This window comes from Neovison vison, chromosome X, assembly GCF_020171115.1.
Source record: "Neovison vison isolate M4711 chromosome X, ASM_NN_V1, whole genome shotgun sequence".
NCBI classification, from domain to species: domain Eukaryota; kingdom Metazoa; phylum Chordata; class Mammalia; order Carnivora; family Mustelidae; genus Neogale; species Neogale vison.
In genome coordinates this window covers 89,977,043-89,989,347 of record NC_058105.1, presented here as the reverse complement: position 1 = coordinate 89,989,347, position 12,305 = coordinate 89,977,043, and the positions used below count along the sequence as shown (strand labels likewise).

General features: G+C 46.3%; 1 protein-coding gene across 1 annotated transcript; it reads right to left on the bottom strand.

Annotated features, from left to right (window-relative positions):
* Window positions 1-1,039: 1,039 nt before the first annotated feature.
* On the bottom strand, window positions 1,040-9,369 carry UXT (ubiquitously expressed prefoldin like chaperone). The gene is made up of 7 exons (XM_044235496.1): window positions 9,320-9,369; window positions 9,035-9,141; window positions 7,962-8,043; window positions 7,755-7,822; window positions 7,374-7,481; window positions 1,359-1,422; window positions 1,040-1,139 (listed from the first exon to the last, which is right to left on the bottom strand). Exons 2-7 carry the CDS (start codon window positions 9,130-9,132, stop codon window positions 1,086-1,088), a joined length of 474 nt encoding a protein of 157 aa, XP_044091431.1. The 5' UTR covers window positions 9,133-9,141; window positions 9,320-9,369; the 3' UTR covers window positions 1,040-1,085.
* Between the last annotated feature and the right edge of the window lie 2,936 nt (window positions 9,370-12,305).

Below are 12,305 nucleotides of genomic sequence, written 5' to 3'. Positions count from 1 at the left end.
AACTGATGGACCGCAGATGGCCGCTTGCATCCTGAGCGGGCGTGCGGGAACCCGCCGGTGCTTCACGCTGATTGGCTCAAGCCTGACAGCCCGTGGGCGATTGACAAGATCCTGGGGGCGCCTGCCTCACAACAATTGGCCTATACGAAAGACAGCCTCCGAGGACAGGGGCGGATGGACTCTGCTTCCTGTTGATTGGTGGATGAGGGACTCCAGACAGCTGCCAAAACACCAACGGGGCGGTGCTGTACTCCACGCCGCTCAGCGGAAGCTGGACTTGTATGGAAGCGGGCGGAGCAGCAGGCAAGGAGGGGGTTGGGTCTGGGCTGTGCGTAGGTGGGCAGGATAACTCTATCGTGATTGGCTAGGAAAGACGAGTTTAGAACCGAGCCCAGGTAGGAGGTTTGGACAGCCGCCAGGCACGCATAGGAGCGTTGAGCAGCGGAAACTAAATGCCTACGAGGTCAGCGGTGAGCAGCAGTCAGTTAGAAAGGGGCGGAACTTGGCTCTGTGTTGATTGGCGAAAGCTGGACTCAACCTAAAATAGGGGCCGGACCGAGGAGGGCGGGATGCGGTTCTGCAGCCCTTGGTGGAACCTAGAACTATTTAGAAGCGGGGCGAGGCCAAAGTTGGGCCGAGGCGAGCGTGGGTGTAACGTAGGGCACCCCAGTCACGATTGAGGTGGGAGAGAGGGATAAACCTTTGGGCCAGGAGGGAAAGGCTGATTGTCTTGGTTACAAACCTCCACCCTGAATCGGCCCATTCTTTAAGACAAGTAAGAGTTATGTCCAGGAAAAGAAATAGAAAAAAGAAGGTCAGGTGGGAGGCCCAAGTTGCCAAGACAACGGAAGAGAGGGCAGAGTGGAAAGCCAAGTGGCAAATGTTGCCAGGCAACAGGCTGGAGGCGGGACTTCAGGGTTACTTTATAGGTTCCACACAGAGACTGTATCTCTAGGGCTCCTGGTAACTTTGTGCTTTAGAAACAGGGCACCTTCAGCAAACAGCAGGGGTTGAGGTAGGGAAAAAAGGGCCATGTGACTCAAAGGCATTCAGGCTCTTTAATGTCTGAAGAAGCGGGGAGGAAGTCAATGGTGAGGTGTCTCCGGGAAATTCTGCAGGCCTTGTAGTTCTCTAAGCCCCTGAAAAAGAGGACAGAAGGCACTGAGCAGAGACTGGGTCTGGGCCTCCACACAGGCTTGCTGTGACCTCCCCTCCCTCAGAGCCCGCCTGGCTCCAGCTTGGCTTCAGCTTAGAGAGAAAGATGGTCCTTCCAGTCCCTGGCTCTCTCCCTTCCTCAGGTCACAGCACCCTGAACACATCTGGAGACAGAGTCTAAGAGTGGGCTGAGCTGCTCTCACCTCTAGCAACATGTGGATATGGGCCTTGATATTCATGGAGTCCTTGGTGAGGCTGTCGCTGAGCCTGGAAAAAGAAACAAGAAAGGGCGAAGTGGGCCCCACTTAACGCTCATGAGAATGATGCTTCCACATCACTTGGAGAACTACCTACCTCCTGTGACAGGTGGTAGGACACGTTGCTGCCTGACCTGCTCCTGTGCACAAACGCCTAGCCACCCTCTGGACTGCACTAACTCGGAGACATTTACTGAATCCATACTCTATGCCAGGCAATTTTAGGTACTGGGGAGAGAACAGCAAACACAACAGACAAAAATCTTGGTCTTCCAGAGCTCGAGCTCTCATTAAGAGGGACGAATGATGGAGTAACGCCAAGAATATGCTGGATGGTTGTAAGCAGAATGAAAAAGTTAAATGATGAGAGGATACGGAGTGCAGGAGTGGGGCCTGCTAATTCTGAGGGTACTTACAAACGGCTGCACTGAGAAGCACTTGAGTCAAGACTTAAAGAAGGGAATCATGTGGACAGATGGAGGATGAAAGTCCCAGACACAAGGGCCAGCACATGGCAAGATGCTGAGGTGGGGGTGTACGTGGCATGTCTGAAGCACAGCAAAGAGGCTGGTGTGGCTGAAGAAGAATAAGTGAAGGGGGTATGGTAGGAGGTGAGGTCAGAGAGGTAAGCTGGGGAGGCAGATCAGGTGAAAGCCACAAGGCTCTGACTTTTACTCTAAGTGAGATGGGAGCCAAGGGAAGCTTGTAATCAGAGAAGGGATGTGAACTGACAAAGTTGGGTGGTTTTTTTTTTTTAAGATTTTTTTTTTTAAAGATTTTATTTATTTATTTGACAGACAGAGATCACAAGTAGGCAGAAAGGCAGGCAGAGAGAGAGGAGGAAGCAGGCTCCCCGCCAAGCAGAGAGCCTGATGCGGGGCTTGATCCCAGAACCCCGGGATCATGACCTGAGCCAAAGGCAGAGGCTTTAACCCACTGAGCCACCCAGGCGCCCCAAGATTTTATTTATTTATTTGAGAGAGAGCGCATGAGCAGGGGGAGGGGCAGAGGGAGAGAAGGAAGCAGACCACCCACTACACAGGGAGCCCGATGTGGGACTCGTTCCCAGGACACTGAGATCATGACCCGAGCTGAAGGCAGAGGCTTAACCCACTGAACCACCAGGGGCTCTGCTGACTAGGGTTTCGGTGGATCCACCTGGTTGCAGTATGGAGAACTGGGGATAAGGAGAGCTAGTGTGGAAGCCGAAGTCCAGTGAGAAGGCTACTGTAATAGCCTAGGTGAGAGAGGGAGACTCAGACCACTGTCAGCAGCTGAGGTGATCAGTGACTGGATTTGGAATATATTCTGAAGGCAGAATCAACAGGATTTACCAAACGGTTGGATGTCAGGTATGAGAGAGAGAGAGAGATGACTCATGAGGGATGCTCAGGCCTAAGCAACTGCAAAGCTGGAATTGCCGGAAACCACTCTGGCCCGTGACTGTTGAGTACAGAAACCAGTCAGTTCCTTATATCTTCTGGGCTGACTGGGATCAGTCTCACCCAAAAGAATCCTAACTGATAGAAAGGATAAGGAAGGCCCTTCTGAAGAATGAAGAATGAGTAAGTAATATAGTAAGATAGGGTCTTTTCCCCAAAAAGGCCAAGATGCAGGAAGGAGCAGTCAGGAAGTCAGAGCGTTAGGAATTAAGTGAATGGTGGAAGGAAAGTGGTATGAGAGAAGGTCCGAGGGGTAGGAAGTGGCTGGATCATGCAGGGTCTTGAAACTGTGATAAGGAATGTATATTTTATTTTGCTGAACTATCCATCAAAGTAGAAATCAGTTTTAGGCAAACTAGATAAGGAAAGTAGAAGGTAACAACACAGAAGATTAAATTGGGGGGGGGGAAATACAGCACTATGAAGCTATTTATGTATCACTATCTCCCAAATTTATATTTTCAGTCCAGACCCCTCTCCTGAACTCCAGCCTTGGAAGTTTTAACTACATCTTCAAAAACTCCACTTCAGCGTTTAATAAGCACCTCATACTTAACGGGTCTAGGCTGAACTCCTGGGTCTTTCTCTCTAAATCTGCTCTTTCTCTATCATCTCCCTCTCAGATAATGTAGCTCCCTGTGTTCTATTTAAAATTACAACCACCCGGGGTGCCTGGGTGGCTCAGTGGGTTAAAGCCTCTGCCTTCAGCCCGGGTCATGATCCCAGGGTCCTGGGATCGAGCCCCACATCGGGCTCTCTGCACAGCAGGGAGCATGCTTCCCCCTCTCTCTGTCTGCCTCTCTGCCTGCTTGTGATCTCTGTCAAATAAATAAATAAAATCTTAGAAAAAATAAATTTAAAAAAATTTTAAAAAATTACAACCACCCCATCCTAGGCAGTGTTTCATTTCCTTTTTAAATTTTTTTAAAGATTTATTTATTTGAGAGAGAGAGAGTGGAGGAGGGGCAAAGGGAGAGGGAGAGAGAAACCTTAAGCAGACTCCCCACTGAGCACAAAGCCCGACGTGGGGCTCGGTCCCGGTCCCAGGACCCTGAGATCATGATCTGAGCGAGCTGAAATCAAGAGTGGGGCATCTTATCCGACTGAGCCACCAGGCACCCATCCCTTTTTTAATTATTAAAGTATAACTGACATGTAACATTAGTTTCAAGGGCACAACATAATGATTCGGTATTTGTATACACTGTGAAGGGATCATCACAATAAGACTAATTGGTAATGGTCATCATACAAAAAATCATCATACAAAAAAATTTTTCCCAGGCAAATGTTTCTTCTCTCTGTTCCCTGCTGTTCTCTGTAGCACTGCCAACCTGTGACATACTACATCATTTACTTATTTTTTATTGTCTGGCTCCCCTGCCTAGAATGTAAGCTATGTAAGGGCAGAGAACAGAGACTGGTCTGCTTTGTTCCCTGCTGTATCTCCAGGATGCAAACTGTGTGTGACCCATAGTATGCACCAAAGTATATTGAATGAATGACTGAATGGCTACTCCATGCAAAGGTGCCTGAAGTCCTCAGGAGACGGTTGAATATATGTTTAAAGACAAGAAACCAGTGAAGCATGGTACTGTTACCAAGAGAGCAAGAATGCTTTCAAGAATATCAGGGTTACTACTTAAAGAACAGAGTAATGAAACTGATCAGCTTCTAAGGGCAATAGGAACGTCCATAAAGAGAACAAAATTAGTTAATGGTACAAGCCTGGTCTAGGAAAGGCGTGAGCTGCAACACTTTTTAAAAAGGAGGGAAATACAAAGTCCACCAAAGGCTAGTTGTAACACAAATGAGAAATATTTAGTTTTTTGCTTCTGTTTCAATATGTAAGGCAGTGTTAACAGTCAAATGGTTACTGTCTCTTCTCTCTCTTTTTAAAAAGATTTTATTTTTAAGCAGTCTCTACAACCAATGTGGGACTTGAACCCACAACCCTGGGATTAAGAGTCACACGTTCTACCTACTGAGCCCAGCAGGTGCCCTTAATCTGTCTCTTCTACAGTTACACGTCTGTGGACGTGTACTCTTTTCTGTGTAATCAGGAAAGAATACACACACAGACCTGATCTTCCCACTCCCCAAAGAAATATGCTAAAAATAAGGACTGACAGTCTTTTTGGCTGCATAAAATAACCTGAAAGAAAGTTAGTTCCAAATGTGTCCCAAGGAACAAAGTATTTTTAAAAAAGATTTTTTAAAAATTTATTTGACAGACAGAGAGCACTAGTAGGCAGAGAGGCAGGCAGAGAAAGAGAGGGGGAAGCAGGCTCCCCGCAAAAGCAGAGAGCCCAATGTGGGACTTGATCCCAGGACTCTGGGATCATGACCCAAGCTGAAGGCAGAGGCTAAACCCAGTGAGCAACCCAGGTGCCCAGAACAAAGTATTTTAAAGAGGAGAGTGAGCTACCCAGACTCAAATCTTCATCTCCTAGAAAGATTAAGCTTCTAGGAAGCCCTCCTAATTATAACAAAATAATAAGAGATCCAATCACATTTCTCATGACACTAGTAAACCAGATAAATATATCAAAAAGACAGACAAGGGGGGCAGGCACTGACAATGTAAATATATTTTGGGGAAATACATCAAGTCTCAAAATATTAAAATCTCGGGACGCCTGAGTGGCTCAGTTGGTTAAGCGACTGCCTTCAGCTCAGGTCATGATCCTGAAGTCCCTGGATTGAGTCCCGCATCAGGCTCCCTGCTTATTGAGAGTCTGCTTCTCCCTCTGACCCTCCCCCTTCTCAAGCTCTCTCTCTCATTCTCTCTCTCAAATAAAAAAAAATCTTAAAAAAAATTAAAATCTCTATCTGAAAGGATCAGGAGTCCTGTCACAGAACAAAGAAAGTTTTGTTATCAAAAATGGATGTGGCCTAAATGACCACTAGTTCAGAACTCTGTTGGCCCATGAGAGCAGGCCCCTTGACCCCCTCACCAACTGGTCTGATCACTGAGATTTAGAAATCTCAGCAGATCTGAGGCTCTTTCGGGTCTACTAACACTGAAACCTTGGAGTGGTTTGAAAAGAGAAGAATTACTGAAACCATGAGAGAGACAAGTCTGGAAGAAATGAATGTAGGAAAAATTTAACCCAGAAGGCATTTTAGATCAGTGGTATTCACTCTTGTAAGATGGTATTCATCTAAGTATATTGCTCGGTGTTCCCTCTCCTGGCATGTTTGCCTCTCTTAGCAATTCTGTAAATGTGGCAGTCACACGTGGTCCCCTTGCCAGAAATAGCCCCATGGCTTGTTCACACAACCGAGAGACTCAAATGTCATTTCCCCCTGGAAAGCCTTCCCTAGCTACATTTCAAACCTCTCATCCACACTCCCCATTTCCCTTCCCTGCACAAAGGCTTAAACTCAACTGGAGCTCACACTTTCTCCCCACATTACCTTCCCCTCCACCACCAGAGATCTGCTTCAATCCCCCCCTTCCATCTGGTTCCGGCATACCCTTTTAAATTCATTCAATAAACACAGAATGCCTACTGTATGCTATGTACTACTCTGGTCTCTTGAAGGTATAGACAAACTATTCCCCTTTGTAAAACTTATATCCTAATGGGAGAAGGCAATGAATTTTAAAAAGAACTAAATTATACAGTAAACATTAATAGGTCATAAGTAGAACAAGAGAGAGGAATGAGCAGTGCCAGTGGTTGCAATTTTTTTTTAAAGATTTTACCCACTTAGAGAGAGAGAGAGAGAGAGAGAGAGAGAAAGTGAGTGGGGAGGGGCAGAGGGAGAGGGAAAGAATTTCCAAGCAGACTTCCCGCTGAGTCCAGAGCTTGATGTGGGGCTCTATCTCACGACCCCGAGATCATGACCTGAGCTGAAACCAAGAGTCGGATGCTCAACTAACTGAGCTACCCAGGCACGCCCAGAGGTTGCAATTTTCAAGTTAGGTTACAGAAGGCCTCACTGAGGAGGTGACATTTAAGAAAGACTCAAACTGAGGAGAAAAGAAGCCATGTATGCACTTTGGAAAAGTGTGTTATTGGCAGAGAGCACAGCCACTGCAGTCACCCTAAGGTGGGATCATTTTGAGGGTGTTTCAAGAAGCCCGGGAAGGTCAGTGTGGTGAGAGTACAGTGAATGAGCAGGAAAATTAGTAGGAGGTGAATTCAGAGGTAATTTGTCTTGCTGTTACTGATTTATAGGCCAAAACCTCCTGGATCTGGTCAAAATTAGACCTTCAAGGAACCCTTCTTGTCTTGTTCACTGCTACCTCTCCACTGCCAAGTACAGAACCTGACACAGAACAGAGAGCCAACAAATGTGGTGAACGAACAATACAAAGACCATTTATTTATTGAGTGGTTACTATGTGCTATACTAGGGGCTAAGCTTTGTTTCTCCACTTTCCTCAGCTCTAGCCCTGAGGAGGAGGGGAAATGGCCCCTGAAGTCTCATCCCAGGGAGCCATGGCGAAAGGGAAAAGGGTGTTGCAAATGATGGCATTTTAGACACTATCCTCATAGGATGCACTTACTCTGTGAGGAGATTGCTCTTACGATCAATGAACTTGAGAGCTTCTGCCAGTGTCAACTCCAGGAAAAAACCATATCCAAGGGCCACATAGATTCGTGAAGTGTCTGAGCTGAAACAATCATTAGAGGAAGTGGGGGAAGTCCTTATCACTGTTTAGCATACCATATAGCCTACTAAAGATTTTTTTTTTCAGTCCACTCCTCCCACCTCACCCAAATTGGAGCTCTGGGAGGGCGGGGATTTTGTCCTATTTGATTCACTGTCATATCCCCAGCACCCAGCACAACGTCTGGTACATAGCAAGTACTCAAAAAAATATTTGTTGAATGAAGGAAGGGGGAAGCTGAGCCCTGTGGGCTCAGAGGGGCAGGTAGACACTCACACAACTGTGTCAACGAAGAAGTTACAGCCCAAATCCACCTGCATATATAACTCCGAGGGCTTAGCTTCCTGTGAGGCCAGGGAAAAAGAGGTAGGGGTCAGTGGTCAACTTTCAGGTCAGCTGACAGGTTTTGGTCTGGGGTCTCTCCTCCCATCCCCCTCCCTTGCCCACACACACCAAAATGGTACCTAACCTTGGTGTTTTTACCTGAAGTCGCTCAATGACATTTCTCAGTTGAAGGTATTTGGCCAGCTGCTCATATACCTTGTCGCGATGGTCCAGCACTTTTCTGATGGGGGAAGAGGACAACAGTGACCAAAGGGAAGCCCTGGCCCTTTCAGAATACCTCGATTTATCACTGAGACCCTCATGTTGCCATGCCCTAAAGAAGCATTTTAGTGCAGAAGTTAAGATTTGAATTGTGGGTCAGACTGCCTGGGTTTGAACCCAGGCTCCCCTTTTTTACTAGTTGTGTGACTTTGGCAATTAAATAACCTCTTTAGGATTCAATTTCCCTATCTATAGGAAAGGGATCATAAGTATTACCTCAGAGGCGTTAGGAGAATTAAACGAGTGTTTACTACAAAGTACTTATAGGAGTGCCTAACCAAATAGTATGTATGTATTAGCTATTATTTATTAGTTCTATTATCACACTCTACTCCCAATACCTCCCTCCAATCAGAATATCCATTCTAAAAAAATTAAAAAAGTGTCCCATTCTCACTGTAAAAAAAAAAAAAAACCTTCCATCCCTTTTAGGATGTTCATTATCCTACTTCTGAACACTCTACTTCTTGCTCAGATTAATAATGATAGTAATAATTTTCATACTCACTGAGCCCGTAGTATCCATGTTAAATCCTTTACAAGCACTGAACACATTAAAAACTCAAAACCACCCCATCAAGACGGTTCCATCAATTTTCCCATTTCACAGATAAGAAAAGTGAGGCAATGAAAGGCGAGTCAGGGTACAACGTCTTCACACGGATGGCGAAATGGCCATGGATTCGAACCTGAGAACTCCCGCTTTGGACTCTAGCTCAACCTGTAAGTGAGATGGGAGGCCGCTCTTGCGCGGACGCACCCACTACTAAGACTGCCACCTCCCAGCCCAAGTCGCACCACGGATGTCGCCCCTCCTTCTCGCCGGATCCGCGCACGGGGCCGGACTCCAAACACCTCCCCCACCAATCAGAAGGCTAGGCCCTGACTTCGAACGCCCCGCCCCCCACGTGGAACGTTCCACACGCCAGGCCCTCCACGCTGTCACTCACCGCAGGTCCCGCTGTAGCACGTCACAGATGAAGGCCTCGTAGCGCAGCACTTTCTCCCCCGTGGCTTCCAGCGCCCGCCGTTTAGGGGGCGTCGCCATGATGGGCTCCTGAGGAATCGGGAGGGGGTAGACCACGTTGACCACTCTGTTTAGCCTGCGGCACAGTACATCTGCACCCTCTCACCAGCGGGAGTGGGCTTGTCTGGCTCCTGCCGGGGGGTTCTGCCTTCTGCCCCTCCCAACACTGGAACTCGGCCACCCAGGGACACCCAGACGCGGCCCTCACCTTAGAGCCGCCGGCAATAAGAACAGTTGCTATAAACCGTGGCTTCCGGGTGGCGCGGGAGAATGACGTATGACAAGGGCGCTGGCCAACCAAATAGGCAGGTAGGGAAGGCGGTTCTAAAGGGCTGAACGCGGAGGAGAGAAGGGCGGGGCTTCTGGGAATCCGAAGAGAGTACGCGCGACCGCAGAGCGTGGGAACAGGGAAACGCTCGGAGCCTCTGGGGAGTAAGTGGCTCGCGGGGGCGGAGTTTATTGGGATCTGGCAGGTTTTGGGCGAGGCGGGTCGCGCAGGTAGAGGTAAAGAAAGTAAAGCGTTTAGTATTTAAAAGTCAGAGCTTTGAAAGCAGACGGGCAAAAATTATGGTTCTGGTTTGTAAAAGGGAGAGTACCTCCCTGTGAACTATCGCTGTGGCTTTTGATTTTTCAGGTGGGAGATTTGGGTTTGACTCCCGGTAATAGGAATGAATGTGAGCATTAAAAAAAAATTTAAACGGAGACAGATTTTCTGAAACTCGTCTTTGATAACTCCAGTTTTTTTAAAAAAGATTTTTATTTATTTATTTGACAGACAGAGATCACGAGTAGACAGAGAGACAGACAGAGGAGGAAGCAGGCTCCCCGCTGAGCAGAGAGCCCGATGCGGGCTCGATCCCAGGACCCTGGGATCATGACCTGAGCCGAAGGCAGAGGCCTTAACCCACTGAGCCACCCAGGTGCCCAGATAACTCCAGTTTTGCAGTTTGCAATTCATAACTAAGTTCCAAGCAGATACCGACAACGCACTATGTCTATTACCTCGTTTAAGAAAGGCGGCGACTGGAGTGTCGCTCAAGTCCTCTGCTCAAGTCCTCTGTTCTGTAGTTAGAAATAGTTCCTATGTCATTATTTAAATATGTAAACTTTTTATTTATTTGTACGCACTCAAGTTAATGAATTTATTTTCCCATGTTAGATTTTCAAATAATAGCATCAAACCCAGGAAGTGGAGGCTGAGTCTGAAGGGAGAACCCAGATGGCCAGATCCCTCAAATGCTGTTCCGCTTATAGGGCCTGGAGAACACCTTTCTACCAGGGAAGTCTTCTCAGATAATTTGTGTGTTTCCCATGTAAAATCAAGTTTTTCTTTCAAATGCTCAAAACCTAAGCAAGTCAAGCTTTTCTTTGCCCTTAGAACAAGATGCTTGTAAAGGAAACGTGATTTTTTAAAATGTGTTTGTTTGTTTGTTTAAATCTCATGTTTCAGGGGCGCCTGGGGGGCTCAGTGGGTTAAGCCTCTGCCTTTGGCTCAGGTCATGAGCTCAAGGTCCTGGGATTGAGCCCTGCATCGGGCTCTCTGCTCAGTAGGGAGCTTGCCAACCCTCTTCCCCGCCCCCCCCAATCCTCTCCCCTCTCTGCCTGCCTCTCTGCCTACTTGTGATCTCTCTCTCTGTGTCAAATAAATAAATAAATAAATAAAATCTTTTAAAAAATCTTCTCATGTTTCATATAGTTAGAATTACATTTGGTATGACCGAAACAGACACCAGGTAGGTAGACAATTATTATTGAGTTAATCTATACCATTTTCCTGTGGGGAAAAAAGTGTTATGTTTATTATCTTTATTTAACACAAAAGGACACAGAATTCTGATGAGCTGGAGATGAGTCCGTGCAAGCCTATTAACTTACATTTCACAACATTTTTAACTTTTTTTTTTAAAAAAGATTCTATTTATTTAAGAGAGAGAGGGAGGGAGACAGAGCACCAGCAGGGGGAGGTGCAGAGGGAGAAGCAGACTCTCAGCTGAGCAGGGAGCCCAACTTGGGCTCATGACCTGGGAGTCATGACCCTGGGATCATGACCTGAGCTCAAGGCAGATGCCGAACCACCTAGGTGCCCTCATTTTTTACCTTCTAAAACCATGTACCCAACTTTATTTTTACATTTTAAAACTACAGAGAAGTTGGCAGTGCATAGAGCCTGCATTTAGACTCAACAAATGTTAATATTTGACCGCATTTGCTTTCTCTCTTTGTGAGCCACATGATAATTGACATGGCTGCATCACATTCCATGTTTTGGATGGCCTCAGATTTTTGAGCCACTCCTCTGTTATTGGATGTTTGGATGTGTCCCAATTTTTTTCATTGTTATAATCCAGGATGGGATAACAGTCTTCTTTGCTTTCAGATTTTTGTGTACCACCGTGATTATTTCCTTGTAATAAATTTCTAGACGTAGAATTATTGATCTAAAGGAGGTCACTGCATTGACAATCAAGCATTAACAATGATACACATATTCCCAATAACAAACTTGCTCATCTAAGCTCTGCATCGAGGGTTTCTGACCCTTTTTTTTACAGCATGCAATCTAAGAACATGGTTTTCCCTATTTTAAATGCTTGAAAAAAGTAAAAAGAAGAATATTTTGTGATGTTTGAAGAGTACATAAAGTTCAGACTTTAGTGTCAAATAGTAAAGTTTTATTGGAACACAGCTATACTCAATTGCTTATTTCTTGTCTGTGGATGCTTTCGTGCTTGTTACTGGCAAAGTAGTTGCCAAAGAGACCAGATAGCCTGAAGATCCTGAAGTATTTACTATCTGGGCTTTAATAGGAGAGGTTTGCCAGCCCCAATCATGTCAGATCTATATAACTCTGCCAGTTACCAATACATACGTTGGTGCTCTAAGCATGTGGGCCTCCCAAGCTTCCACTGGTGACCTCTTACCTGGCTCATGGGTGGGCGTTTCCAGCCTGGTGCTTCTGGGAGAGGTGAGGCAGACCGTGTCAGACCGTGTCTCTCATCTCCATTTGTATTTTCTCTCCCTCCCAGCCAGCTTCCTACCCACAGGGAAGGAAGAGCAAGAAATGACTGAGGCCCAGCTGAGTTAAAGCTTATGTATTCATTTACTCCCTATTTTATTTTCCACTGGATAGTTGGAACCTGGTAAGAATACATTTCATAAAATTGAAAAATAAAGGGAGGATCACAAAAAACACA